Here is a 15,762-nt window from a genome sequence, read left to right on the forward strand (position 1 = left end):
GCCATGCAGTGGGACTGAACCCGAAACCATGTAGCTAGGAAGTTGTAATAACGAAACTCCACACTATGGTTTAGCTATTGACACATACCTGCCGGCTTCTTTCTTTTCTTGTTCAGGTAAGAAGACTTTGGTCAACATGAGTTGATGTGGAGATCTGGAAAGAAAAATCCATAATTAATGTTGAAGTAAGGACATATCACACTAAACGGAAAAATACTTCAATAAAAAAGTGGTACAACAATTACTGCCTCTAATTACGAAATGGCAATGGAACAATTTAAGTGTGAAGATCAAGTTAAGAAGACAAAATAGTTAAATAGTGACTCTAATAAAGATGTCCAAAATTAGACAAGAGAGAAGATAAAGGAAGGTTAATGGAAGGATAAATTGAAATTGAAGCTCGAATAGATGATGGTAGTATGGATATGTGATAATGGGAGTTACAATAGAAGAAGGTGTTGATAGTATGGCATGTGGTTTTAGCGGATTCGTAGTGATTATAATAAAGATCACTGATTTACTAATGAGACCAAATAGTTTAAATGTTACAGTTAGAGTGTAGTTAAAAGTGAAGTTGGTGATAGGACAATATCCGAATTATAGCAATTTTTTGGAAGGACTCCGTCGGTTACAACGACGAGGGTTCCGGTTGATCCAAATCAACAGAACAGCCTGCTCGTGAAATTAACGTGTAAGTGGCTGAGCACTACACAGACACATGTACCCTTAACGTAGTTCTCGGGGATGTTCAGCGTGACACAGAGAATGACAAGGCTGGCCCTTTGAAATACAGGTACAACAGAAACAGGAAGTAAGAGTGAGAGAAAGTTGTGGTGAAAGAGTACAGCAGGGATCACCACCATCCCCTGCCAGAGCCTCGTGGAGCTTTAGGTGTTTTCGCTCAATAAACACTCACAACGTCCGGTCTGGGAATCAAAACCGCAATCCTATGACTGCGAGTCCGCTGCCCTAACCACTGGGCCATTGCGCCTCCACTATAGCAATTAGTGAATATATTAATTAAAGATTTGAAGACGTACCTAAGGATGTGGACTTTGAGTGAGGCTCCCTTGTAGGCCATTGCTACAGAACCAAATATCATCTCTTCCAGAATTTCAACATCACTGCCAGGTCGTGGATACTGTTAAGAGAGAAGAAACAATTGTGATGAAATAGGTGAGGAAAGCAAGAGGTCGGGATGTCGATATTGGCTGTGTAGGATTTCACAAAACATAGTGCATGAGCACACTCAAACTGACATATGTAATGTTATGTGCTTATCCACATACATATATTGCACATGCACACTCACACATACAGTGCTGTACGGAGGCAACAAAGAACTGAAACTGTGCCATATTAAGAATAATAATTTAATGTACACCTTAGAAAAGTAAGACAGATAAACAGACAGTGCCAAGATCAACCAGCCAGCAGCCCAGTTGACTTCAAGCTGAAATAAAATGCTATCAACTCATAAAAAGAAGGAGAAAAACATCAGTTTAACCCTTTCGTTACCAATCCGGCTGAAACCGGCTTTGGCTCTGAGTACAAATGTCTTGTTTTCATAAGTTTTGAACCAAAATCTTCCACCAAACCTTAGTCACAATGTATGTTCCTAACACTAGCTGAATGATAACAAAGTTATTTTACTAAATTCTTTGTTAGATTTTAAATTAATTGAAAGAAACACAGAGCATCTCAAAATAAATACAGTAACGAAAGGGTTAAATGAATTCATGAAGCTACCTCAAGGTTCAGAGGAATATGATGATATTTACAAGAGTTTATATAAACTATATTCATATTACATATATGTTCCAGATAGAGTAGAATTTAATGGCTATAACATCATGTTATACGTTAGTTTCTTGCCAATCCTACTTGCTGGGTGAAGATTTTGTCCCCACTGGCAGAGGTCTAACAATTCTGTATGAAAGATCACCTAAAAGAGAGCAATCATCAAGAACAAAAACATGGAAACTTAAGCTGATGCTAGTTAAAAATGTCTCAGTGAATGGTAAAATTATTGGCAATCCCTCAATAGACTTATCGGATAATCTTCCCAAGATTTATAGCTCATAAATATTGGGTAGGGTTCATGCCATCAATGGAGCTAATCCTAAAAAAACATCAACAGAATTACTAACTAAAACTTCCAAATTTGGTTTTGTTTCGTTTCCTCTTCTCTGATTATGAAACGGGGAAACTAAAACAAACAAAATCACAATTAAAAATCTGTGTATAAATAAATGAAGACAATAGACATGTTAATGATATGAATTTTCTTTCGAGTCTTTTGTGTTTTCTGTAAATTACACAAGGCAGACGGAGGAAAGAGACAAAACATTTAATCGCTTCCCTCTCTTACTCTTTCCACTCAAAACTGAAACAGATATTTGTAAACCTCTGAGAAAAACTAATGAGAAGAATCACACCAGTTTTACAGAATGCTTCATTTTCACAATCAAAACAGGTTGGCCTGGGATTTGAAGAAGTCATTCATCAGAAACTAAAGAAATTTATATAAGAGAGAAAAACTGAGGACAGATTACAAGACAAACAGTGAATAACAACATGGAACTTAATTACAAAGAAATTTATCAGACTTGTACGTTAGCCGTTAGGAATGGGACTGAGATCATTAATGTAAGAAAGCAGTTATTGTTTAACTATATGTAGGTTCAATGAATTTGAAGAATGTTGTTCAGGAAAGTTAAGCCAAGCCTACAAAAGCATAAAGCAAGAATAACTACATTTTCTAAACTGAAAGAAATAGATTAAGTCTTTAATATCCAACATTGAGTATTAATAAATTTCAGAAATATTTAGTGGTTGCTTGTGAGAACTAAAATATTGTAAGTGGAATGATTATAAATTACAAAGATGAATAATAAAGAATAAAGAATAATGAATAGGTGCAGGAGTGGCTGTGTGGTAAGTAGCTTGCTTACCAACCACATGGTTCCGGGTTCAGTCCGACTATGTGGCACCTTGGGCAAGTGTCTTCTACTACAGCCCCAGGCCGACCAATGCCTTGTGAGTGGATTTGGTAGACGGAAACTGAAAGAAGCCTGTCGTATATATATGTATATATATATATATATATATATATATATATATATATGTGTGTGTGTGTATGTGTTTGTGTGTCTGTGCTTGTCCCCCTAGCATTGCTTGACAACCGATGCTGGTGTGTTTACATCCCTGTCACTTAGCGGTTCGGCATAAAGAGACCAATAGAATAAGTACTGGGCTTACAAAGAATAAGTCCCGAGGTCGATTTGCTTGACTAAAGGCGGTGCTCCAGCATGGCTGCAGTCAAATGACTGAAACAAGTAAAAGAGTAAAGAATAGAATGTCTAGTTAGTTCCTACATAGCATTTACATGAGTACTATTATGGATATGGTACATCTAGGGTTCATCTTAGTAGCTTAACTACTCTTGCTCTTCACAATATTATTCAATTTTTATCTCCACCTGTTCTAAACAAGGTAGCTATTTAAATTGAATAACGATTTTTTGCCAGGCTGGTAAAAAAATCCATTTCCAAGTTGTATGTATAAGCTATATACCTTACACATATCTTTATATATAAAAGTAAGGTTATGTGTCTGTCTCCTACAATTTAGATTCCTAACTACTCCCACATTTTGCGGTGCAGTTTAACCAAAACTGGGTATCTTATAGTCGTGATTCATATCGAGCCCTTCTGGGTATTAGCGCGCATCTACGATGAGTCTACGATTTTAAAAAAAATTTACCATCATTTTTTTCCATTTTAATGCATTTTTTCGCTATTATATAAGGGAAGTAACTCTCTAAAAATGTCTACGATGAGTCAACGATTTAAAAAAAAATTTACCATCATTTTTTTTCCATTTTTAATGTATTGTTTTGCTATTTTTTGGCTATAACTCTAAAAATGCTTATATAGTTATTTCCCTTACAAACCCGAGCAACGCCGGGCGATACTGCTAGTTACAGATAAATACATCTAACTTTATGAGTTACAATCAACGAATACCTTGCCACGTCGACAACCAGATCTATAGGGATTAGTTGATAAGTAAAGTCAGTGTTTTTAAGTAATAAATGCATTAACTCTTCTTTTGATTGATTCCCCTAACAATGTAAAATAGCATCTATGAAACACACAATTATCACTAAAACACCAGTATTAAATTACAAATGATCAAAATGAGTTCTTTTACCAACAAACTATAATGATTTTCAGCCACTATTTTTGAATAATATCTGAAGAGATGAGATAGTTACTTATAAAATGATGAAGAAATATGGGAGCCAACAAGCTCAAACTCTTAGAAACAACAGCTAAGACATCCTCCAATAATACAAAGTAAGGAAATATTGGAAACTGTAGTCCTGGATAAGCTAGAGCCAGACCAAAAAAAGAAAAAAAAGAGGGCCATGGCTGGATTGCTTTTGTGTTTTATTGGACCATAGCTGAGCTAGGACAAAATATAAGACATGGGTACAGAAAAAACTATGGTCCATAGAGATAGATTTACCAAACAGAAATAACGTCTTGAGTTTGAAGAAATAATGTAAAAAGCTCAATTGGTAGGAAAAACATCATTCTATAGCAGTGGTTTTCAACCAGGGTTCCGCCAGTAAAGTCCAGGGGTTCCACAAGAAGTTACAAAACTGCTAACATCGTCAGTAATTTTTAATTCTCCTGTGCAGATATGTGTGCATAAGACTATTAAATTATTGCACAGGGGTTCCTCGAGCCAGTGGAATGTTTCCTTGGGGTTCCGCTCCAGCAAAAAGTTTGAAAAGCACTGTTCTATAGCAATGTCAGAAAATGCAGAAACGTTAGCAAGCCAGGCGAAATGCTTAGCAGTATTTCATCTGCCGTTACGTTCTGAGTTCAAATTCCGCCAAGGTCGACTTTGCTTTTCATCCTTTCGGGGTCGATTAAATAAGTACCAGTTACGCGCTGGAGTCGATGTAATCGACTTAATCCGTTTGTCTGTCCTTGTTTGTCTCCTCTGTGTTTAGCCCCCTGTGGGCAATAAAGAAATGAAAAATTTGTTGTCATATCAAGGCGCAAGCATGGCTTTGAGGTAAGAAGCTTGCTATCCAACCAAATGATCATAGGTTTAGTTCCACTGCATGGCACCTTGGTCAAAAGTCTTCTACTACAACCCCAGGTGAACCAAAGCTTTGTGAGTGGATTTGGTAGACAGAGATTGTATGCATGTACCTTTGTCTTGACATCATGTAATGCTTATGTTGTCCGTTTCCAGTCTTCAATGCAAAACTTTCTTGGTTATCACAAAATATTACATTACTTGGAAACTGGTGAAGGTTGGGAGCAGGGAGGGTATCCAACCACGGGGGGAGGGGGCACTGCCTTAACTAATTCTATCCAATCCATGCTAGTATGGAAAAGCAGATGTTAATCAATTGATGATAACGATGGTTTAGCTATGTCCTACTTACTGGATCCAACTCTGCTCTTCATTCTTCCAATGTGAATATCAATTCTGCGATCAATGAGCAACTGCTCCTTCCCTATATTGGCGGTCTTGAGTTTAGCTTAGAAATAATTATCAGCACTAATTTGCAGGCAATGAGCCCATTCATAATTTCTTAAACATGGGACAAAGCACTCCAGTGTCAGCAATTATCATTATTACAGTCATTAATGTGCAATGAATAAATTACAGCTAATTCAGAAAGACAATAGGAGTGGGACAGTGAAGGAGGAAAGAAGGAGTGGGAGTGAAATTTAGTAAGGCTACAGTTGAACGTATCTCTACAAGCAATTACATAAATGGATATTCATTCATCATCCTAATGCAAACATGCACGTACACACACACACAGAAATATATTTGCATTTCATTCTTTGATGGAGTTTGAAATTAAGCAGTTGTGAACAGTGATTCAGCAGGACTATGATCAAAGGTCTTACAATCGCAAGGTCGTGGTTTCGATTCTCAGACTGGGCGGTATGGTGTGTTCTTGATTAAAGCCCTCCATTTCACACTGCGCCAGTTTGCTCAGAGCGACCCGACCCTGTGATGGACTGGAAATCCAGTTTAGGAGGGATGTTGTGATTTCAGTCACAGATACACCATGGACACTGGATAAAAGTTGTTCCGGCCATGACAGCCCTGTCTAACAACTTAATGTCCAGTTTATTTAAGACAGCAAGATATAATTTGAAGGATGTTTGGTTGTTATTTCTAGGAGGTCAAAAGTTTATGTAGATGCAGTATACAAAATCTTTGACCCTTGATACTACAATCTATTTCAATTCAATTCAATTCAATTTTTATTGGCTCAAAAAGCAGAAGCAAGGCCATGTAGGGGGACAGGGAGTTATGTACAGGGAGGATAGTCATACAAAGAGTTCAGACCATGTCTGGTCAAGAGAGACTTTGAACCGAGCGGTCGTCAGCATCTTCACTATCTCATCCGGCAGCTTATTCCAAAGATCTGCAACCCAGACAGAGAAAGCCCCTCTCCTTCGACTGAGATGAAATCGTCGTAGATAGAGCTTTTTGGAGTGACCCCGCAGCCCACGCTCTGGAGCAGGAGTGAAGAACAGACCCACTGATTCTGATTTCTCTATTTGTAATAGACTTCTTGTTTTGGCAGGATGTGTAGTAAAGAATTTTACTTCACAAGCATGTGGCTAGTTTCAGTTTCAATTCCACAGCAGGGCACCTTGGGTGTGTGTCTTCTACTATAACCATGGGTTGACTTCTGACTCATCAGTGAAATTTGATAGCTGGAAACTATATGGGGATTGACTGTATATATATATCACTATCATCATCATTTAATATCCATTCTCCATGCTGGCATGAGTTGAACAGCATGACAGGAACTGGCAAGGCCAGGGGCCGCACCAGGTTCTGTGGCTTGTCTTGCCTTTGTTTCTGCAGTTGGATGCCCTTCAACGATACCACTTAGGGAGTGATATCATTGCAACGTAGGCGGCGAGCAGGCAGAAACGTTAGCACGCCGGGCGAAATGCGTAGCCGTATTTCGTCTGCCGTTACGTTGTGAGTTCAAATTCCGCCGAGGTTGACTTTGCCTTTCATCCTTTTGGGGTCGATAAATTAAGTACCAGTTACGCACTGGGGTTGATGTAATCGACTTAATCTGTTTGTCTGTGCTTGTTTGTCCCCTCTATGTTTAGCCCCTTTTGGGTAATAAAGAAATAGGTATTTCGTCTGCCGCTACGTTCTGAGTTCAAATTCCGTTGAGGTCGACTTTGCTTTTCATCCTTCAGGGGTCGATAAATTAAGTACCAATTATGCACTGGGGTCGATGTAATTGACTTAATACCTATGTCTGTCCTTGTTTGTCCCCTTGTAAGTAGTAAAGAAATAGGTATCGTTGCAACGTATTTTAAGGACAAAGTCCAGTACCCCAGCAATGCAATATGCAAAGACATGGTGTAAAGTGTCTCACTTGAAAACAAGTAACAGTTGACATCAAGAGGGGTGTCCAGCTGTAGAACAAAGCCTCTGGAAATTTTGTTCAATGCATGCTGACATAGAGAAAGTGAATGTAAAAACGAAAATGATGATTGATTAATTGACTGGAAGCACATCACGTACATGGACAATGTGTATCATCAAACGATTTTTAGCACTGTAACTTGCCAATGTTTGGGCTTAAATGCTAAAGATATGAAATTGCGGCTTCTTTGCTTTTTTTTTTATAATACTTATCAATAAAGATAGAAACAGAATAAACCAATAACTGAATACATTTCAGACAAGAAGGCAAGTCAAATAATGTGTAATATAGATACAAGAAAACAGTTCTTATGCATAGTAAATGCTGTGAGTGGCTCACCCCTTGGAACGAAGTATGTAACCCAACATGTAGTATACCTTAACATGGAATATCATCATCATCATCATCGTTTAATGTCCGTTTTCCGCACTAGCACGGGTTGGACGGTTCGACCGGGGTGTGGGAAGCCAGGGGCTGCACCAGGCTCCAGTCTGATCTGGCAGAGTTTCTACAGCTGGATGCCCTTCCTAACGCCAACCACTCCGCGAGTGTAGTGGGTGCTTGTTACGTGCCACCTGCACAAGTGCCAGGGGGGGTCTGGCATCGGCCATGATCGGTTGGAGCTTTTAACGTGCCACCGGCACGGAAGCCAGCCAAGGCAGCGCTGGCAACGGCCATGTTCGGATGGTGCTTTTTTATGTGCCACCGGCACTTAAAAAAATAGTCAAAGATAAAAGCTTTTGATCTTAACCCTTTAATATTCAGATTATTCTACCAAATGTGATGCTTGTTTATTCCCATTGCATTGAATTAATCCTGCATTATCTCATAGCTGTGAGATTTCTGCGATGTGACTCTTTACTTTGGGAATAATATTGTAGGATAGGGTAAGAGGCTGGATCTGACTGGTTTTGAACAAAAAGGAGGTAAAATATTTAATAATAATAATAATGAAATTATTATATAGTGCTCAGGTGCACCACAACTTGTCATAAAGTGCATATAAAGCATATGCAGTAATGTACAAATGTCTGGGAAGCGAACAGTGTATGAGTCAGATACATGCTTGCTTATGTGTATGGAGGGGAGAAAATCAGGTGTAGTGTTGGCGAATCTCAGGAAGCATGGAAGCTTTGAAGGATGCAGTGCTCCGACAACTAACAGCTGATGCCGGCAGTTTGTTCCATGCTACAGCAACTCTCAGCGTGAGAAAAAGGAGGTAAAATATTTAGGCCGGATATGGCCGGTTTGAATGCTAAAGAGTTAAATCTTGGCACTAAACATGGTCAATACCACTGATAGCATTAATGATGTCTTACGATGTCTTAGAATGTTTTCAAAATACTCACATATACAGCATGTAAGCCTTATTTATCTTGTGAAGAGGAGTGTTTAAAAAATACATAACTTTACAGGCCAAATAACACTGACAGTAGCAATAACGATATAAAAGAAAGTACCATTACTTCCTTGTCCTTATGTTGTAAGTCTGCACAGAATATATTGAAAATAAATGTTTCACACAAAAAAATAAACTCTGGAAATACAATACAAAATATTGAAATCTTACAATGCTTCTGGTTCAAAAATACCAGTAATTTAGGAACCATTTTTACAATCGGTACACTGAACACCCACTTTTCCATATTATACTCATATCAGATTTGAAAGACCCTTTTCACAATGGGAGTAGTCTTAGACCAGATATATAAAAACATTGCATTCAACAACACATATAGATATCATAAATGACATTTGTAAACAAATATGCAAGCTTACAAAATAAAATTGGCAACAGGAAGCACAGAAGCACGTGAATGTAATAATATACGCATACACCCACCATCACTCTCATTAACTATCCCACAAATTAGCCATTCCGAGCTAGAACATTTTAACAGTGGGTCTCACAAACACCATCACTGGGAGAGGGTTCAATGCCCTCGGCTCGGCTGGTGGGTTTTCAGTGAACACAAATTATATCATCACGACTCACACCTTTCCAACCAATCGACCTCGTTTCTGTGTCTTCAACTAATTAACCTCCTTTCTCTGCTTTTCCACCCTCTCCTATACTCTATTCTAAACACACAACCCCTTATGTATCCCCTCTCCACTCACACACACACATACTCTCACTCTCTCTCTCTCTCTCTCCACAGACCCTACACCTTACACATCCTTCTACTACTTTCTGTTTATTCTCCTTCCTGAGCCACTCCTATGCCACCCACAGCACTTCACACTGGTATTCCTCACCACCTGCACCTCCACCTTTGTTCTTCACTCACTACACCAACCTCTACTTCCACCTGTTTATTCCCTCCTTACACTCTTATAAAAGCATCTATTCTCTCATCCTCTGCCATGAACCACTGTCTTCATCTCTTCTTATGTTAACCTTGTTCCTGATCCTTGAGAGCTTGCTCTAGCACCCTTCACTGTTTTCCTCCCATCTCCTTTATAGCAAAACACCTGTACTTGTCCCTCTATCAAACTTCAGCCATTCGACACTGGCAGAAACGTTAGCATGCCGGGCGAAATACTTAGCAGTATTTCGTCTGCCGCTATGGTCTGAGTTCAAATTACGCCGAGGTCAACTTTGCCTTTTATCCTTTCGGGGTCGATTAAATAAGTACCAGTTACACATTGGGGTCAATATAATCGGCTTAATCCATCTGTCTGTCCTTGTTTGTCCTCTCTGTGTTTAGCCCCTTGTGGGTAGTAAAAGAAATAGGTATTTTGTCTGCCGCTACATTCTGAGTTCAAATTCCGCCATGGTTGTCTTTGACTTTCATCCTTTCGGGGTTGATTAAATAAGTACCAGTTACGCACTGGGGTTGATATAATCAACTTAATCCGTTTGTCTGTCCTTGTTTGTCCTCTCTGTGTTTGGCCCCTTGTGGGTAGTAAAGAAATAGGTATAAAGCCAATCATCTCCCCCTCCTTCTCCTCTGTTCAATTCTGTCTTGCAAATTACACGGCAACTTCATTAGTGCTGGTGCCACAAGAAAAGCACCCAGTGCACTCTGCAAAGATGACATTGGGGCTCATCACAACCCTGCAGTTCACTGGTTACTCATCGAATCACCCCTACCTGTGCCAGCATGGAAAGCAGACCTTAAATGATGATGATGATGAATTCAGTTTCTTAGATACTCCACGCCAACACATACACAAACAGAGCCTGCAACTCTACTCTTCCTCAGACATTACGTCTGCTTCACACATCCAACTATTACAACTACTGGCAAACAATCCCCCATTTTTTTTCTTACACTATTATACACCGATTATCACCACAACATATTTGCACATAAGGAAGAAAGCGAAAACACTTTTATGAATGTCAAAAAAAAAAAAAAAAAATCATTATGGGACAAGTTCTACTAAGAAACAGAATCAGAAATCACCAGCATGGACAGGGCAGTACATATTATTCAATGAAATAATTATACACACATCTAAAGAAAAAAAAAATCTTACAATGTAATAGGAAAAAATACAACCTTAAAATTACACACATACTACAAATAGCTATCACACACGAAAAAAAAGTACAATAATCAGAATTACACAAATGGAAAAGGAAATGTAAAAAAAAAACCCATAAAACTAGTAGTTGAACACTATACAGAGTAATTAGAAGTATTAGCATTAACAAGTCACACCACACCCATAACACAATAACACATACATTCGCATACACAAAACATACATACACACACATACACATACACATACATACATACATGCTGTAACACTAAGTAGACAACAAACATTTCTCAAAAAATCAGCCACTAAAATAACGCACAGCGATTAAAAAAAAAAGGAACGTACACACACATACAAAAAAAAATACATACACAGCTTCACTCATTGTCACCCCCTCAAGCCCAATCTCTAACCATTTCTCGCTCTCCTCCCGTACTCTTATGGAATTACCCACTCTTTCCTTCCCTCCTGATCCAGTCCACGGTCTCCTTTAAACGTACCTTCTTGTACCTTGAGAGTATGCTCTAGCACCTCATCATCATCATCATCATTGTTCGACCGTGGTTGAGACAATGGAATTTACTATGTTACGCCAGACTTCACGGTCCATCATAGCATTACGGAGGTCCTGTTGCTTGATGCCTGTATCCACCAGCACAGGTATCACAACTACAATTTCCATTAGATATTTATTTTGATGTTGATGTACTTGACTCAATAGGTCTCCTCAAGCACAGCAGGTCATGTGCCACCAGCACAGAAGCCAGTCAAGGCGGCGCTGGCTTCGGCCACGTGCGGCTGGTGCATTTTACGTGCCGCCGGCATGATATTAAATCAAGATGATGATTTCGTCTACACCACATTTCTGACTCCTCTTTTCAATTGATAACCATCTGTTGTGCTCTAATTGCCCCACCCCCACTAGAGGAGCCACTAAAATCTAGGGATGTACAAGAATAGATTAGGCAGGACAGTGGAGAAAACCTGTCTGGATTGTGGTGCTGCATCCTAGCTGGCTAGACGGTGACATGGTAAAACTGGGAAGATAAATGTGGGTCATGCCTCACTATTTAATCAGTGCCACAAGACAACTTGATCAGGAGTGAGTAAGGTGACACAACACCAGTAACACCATAGCTAATAGCATCATTGATAACACCACTACCTATTTCTTTATTACCCACAAGGGGTTAATCACAGAGGGGATAAACAAGGACAAACAAATGGATTATAAGTCAATTATATCGACCCCAGTGTGTAACTGGTACTTATTTAATTGACTCCAAAAGGATGAAAGGCAAAGTCGACCTCAGCGGAATTTGAACTCAGAACGTAGCGGCAGACGAAATACCTATTTCTTTATTACCCACAGGGGGCTAAACATAGAGGGGACAGACAAAGGTATTAAGTCGATTACATCGACCCCAGTGCGTAACTGGTACTTAATTTATCGACCCCGAAAGGTTGAACTCACAACGTAACGGCAGACGAAATACCGCTAAGCATTTCGCCCGGCGTTATAACGTTTCTGCCACTTCGCCGCCTTCGACACCACTACCATCACCAGCTAACTTCTACATAGACATTCGATCAACTAATAAACAGCAGCAAAATCTTCAAATCACAGCCATCCATGTTAAAAAAAGGGCATGGTGAAGAATGTAATCCAACATGTAACATGTAGTATACCTTAACATGGGATGATCATGGATGAAAGCCTTTGATCCTAAATTTTGGCACTAAACATGACTAACACCATTGATACAAATAGTACCATTACATTGATAATAACACCATCACCACCACCACTGATACCAAAGACAACACCACTATTATGATAACACCATTATTAATGATAACAACACTGATAACAATAACAGAACTACTGCCACCACCACCACCACTACCAATACAGATAACAATTACATCACAATGAACATCAATAACTCTCCACCACCACCACTAACATCAATGACAACAATAGTGACACCACTGATGACAACACCACCACCACCAACCCTACTGGTACCAACACACCAGCACCACTGATCCAAGTACATAGGTGAGTGGGAAACGACCCATGTGTCTACAGTGGATACACTTACTAGTCCGTGTGAACATTTTTCCCAGAGAGAATCACTGCATTATTTTGGTGCACTTAACAGAATTTCCTGGAAAAAGATAATAGCAGCACCACTAATAAAAACAGGTACACACACACACATATACACACACACACACACACTTTGTGTACTCCCATAACACACAAATATCTACTCAAGCAAAAGCGTAACAAGGGAAACAACCGCACCAATTCTATCGGTTAAACCAACACCACCAACACAATCAGCATCACTATAGGTAACAACCACCAATAACATGACCACCACTGCCAATACCAACACCAAAGCATAATACAAAAAAAAAAAAAAAACACCAACACAACACAATCAATTTAAGACAAAGTGTGCTACTGGCTAATGAAAAGAGAGAAAAGCCCAAACCCAGTCACAAAGGTGATTGAGAGAGGGCCCGTGAAGAGACAAAAAGCCCAAGCCGAAGCACATAGGTGGGTGAGAAAGGACCCATGTGTCTACAGTGGATGATACACTTACTAGTCCGTGTGAACATTTCCCAGGGAGCATCACTGCATTATTTCGGCGCACATGCAGAAACTCCTAGAAAAAGATAGTTTATAAAGAAGTGATAAAGACAGGTTTACATGCACCCATGCACCCATGCACCCACACACACACACACATATATATATTATGTACACTCACATAACACATGTATAATATTTACACAAAAAACAAACAAAAAACATAACAAAGGAAACATTTATTTGCATGGATTTTTTCTTCATGAATGAATGAATGAAAAAAAAGAAATAAAAAGAAACATACATGTGTAAACTGATAAATATATAATACAATATCTTAATTAGCATTTTGCAATCAACATTTTCATATATAATTTTTTAAAAGTCTACCAAAACTGAAATAATTTAGAGATGCCATCAACGTGGAAAACAAGTGGTAAGTTAGTTAGTTAGTTAGTTAGTTAATTTTTTGGCTCAAAAAGCAAAAAGCAAGGCCATGTAGGGGGGACATGGAGTTATGTACGGGGTGGTGTTCATGTAAAGAGTTCAGGCCACTTGAGGTCAAGGGAGACTTTGAACCGAACGGTCGTCGGCATCTTCACCATCTCGTCTGGAAGCTTATTCCACGGATCCACAACCCGGACGGAGAAAGCCCCTCTCCTTCGATTGAGATGAAATCGTCGCAGATAGAGCTTTTCGGAATGACCCCGCAGCCGACGCTCTGGAGCAGGAGTGAAGAACAGCTCTTTCGAGAGGTTAGTGTTGACATATTTAATGCATAAAGCATTAAAAATATAATTAGAAATAAATAAAGTGACAAGAAATAGTTAAAAATCATTCAATGATAATATTTCCTTTCTTTCAGTAATTATGATAAATAACTGTATAATTCAATCTTAATTTAAGCTAATTAGCAAAGCCTAGCCTTTCCATACAAGTTATACATTGTTAACATAGTAAACAAATGTATTTCATTATAACAACAAAGATTTGTACATTTACTCAATGTTTCATTCATCACTAATTTGGCAAGTACAGAAAGACTACACTTAGCTAAAGAGGTTCAAATAAGACTGAAACAATGTCTAAATTTATCTCCCCATTTACCAGGAAAATGAAAATAATATTTGTTTCTACTCTAGGTACAATGCCTGAAATTTTTGGGGAGTGGGATCAGTCAATTAGATTGACCCTAGTATGCAACTGGTACTTAATTTATCAACCCCAAAAGGATGAAAGGTAAAGTCGACCTCAGCAGAATTTGAATTCAGAATGTAAAGACAGATGAAATACCACTAAGCATTTCGCTCAGCATGCTAACGTTTCTGCCAGCTCGCTGCCTTAAATGAAGATAATATTAGCTATTTATATATTTTTCCTCTTCACATATTTCAAGAATGATTGTGTGATATTACACATATTAAATATACTGGTTTCAAATTTTAGCACAAGGCCAGCAACCTCTGGAGAGTGGGTAAGTCAATTACATTGAGCCCAGTACTCAACTGATACTTATTTTATCGACTCATGAAAGGATGAAAGATAAAGTTGATCTCAGCGGAATTTTAAACTCACAACACAAAGATGGACAAAATGCCACTATGCATTTTATCCGGTCTACTTACAATTCGGCCAGCTTGGTGCCTTACACATGTTGAATATATTAACACTAATTTAACTACCTGTCTGTATCACCACATATACATTTCGATTATTCAGTTAGATTATTTGGTCATCTATGTATTAAATATCATCATCATCATCGTTTAATGTCCACTTTCCATGCTAGCATGGGTTGGACGATTTTGACTGAGGGCTGGCAAACCAGATGGCTGCACCAGGCTCCAATCTTGATCTGGCAGAGTTTCTACAGCTGGATGCCCTTCCTAACGCCAACCACTCTGAGAGTGTAGTGGGTGCTTTTACGTGCCACTGGCACGGGGCCAGTCAGGCAGTACTGGCAACGACCTCACTCGAATCCTTTACACGTGCCACCGGCACAGGTGCCAGTAAGGTGACGTTGGTAACGATCACGGTCGGATGGTGCTCTTAGCACCCTACTAGCATGGGGTTCAAGTGCCAGTAAGGTGATGCTGCTAATGATCATGCTCAAATGGTGTCTTTTACGTGCCACCGGCACGGAGGCCAGATAGCCACT

General features: G+C 39.1%; 1 protein-coding gene across 2 annotated transcripts in view; it reads right to left on the reverse strand.

The window, feature by feature from the left end:
- LOC115230959 (folliculin-interacting protein 1) overlaps window positions 1-15,762 on the reverse strand; it is a 102,702-nt gene that overhangs the window by 26,100 nt on the left and 60,840 nt on the right. Inside the window, exons 3-5 of one of the 2 annotated variants that reach the window (XM_029801068.2) lie at window positions 13,618-13,680; window positions 1,041-1,141; window positions 89-154 (exon numbers count right to left, since the gene is read on the reverse strand). In XM_029801068.2, the coding sequence (XP_029656928.1) occupies window positions 89-154; window positions 1,041-1,141; window positions 13,618-13,680 (230 nt within the window). The remainder of the gene's footprint in view (window positions 1-88; window positions 155-1,040; window positions 1,142-13,617; window positions 13,681-15,762) is intronic. The other variant, XM_029801071.2, reaches the window with a different exon arrangement.

The sequence above is a fragment of the Octopus sinensis genome, linkage group LG2, assembly GCF_006345805.1.
Source record: "Octopus sinensis linkage group LG2, ASM634580v1, whole genome shotgun sequence".
In the NCBI taxonomy this organism is placed as follows: domain Eukaryota; kingdom Metazoa; phylum Mollusca; class Cephalopoda; order Octopoda; family Octopodidae; genus Octopus; species Octopus sinensis.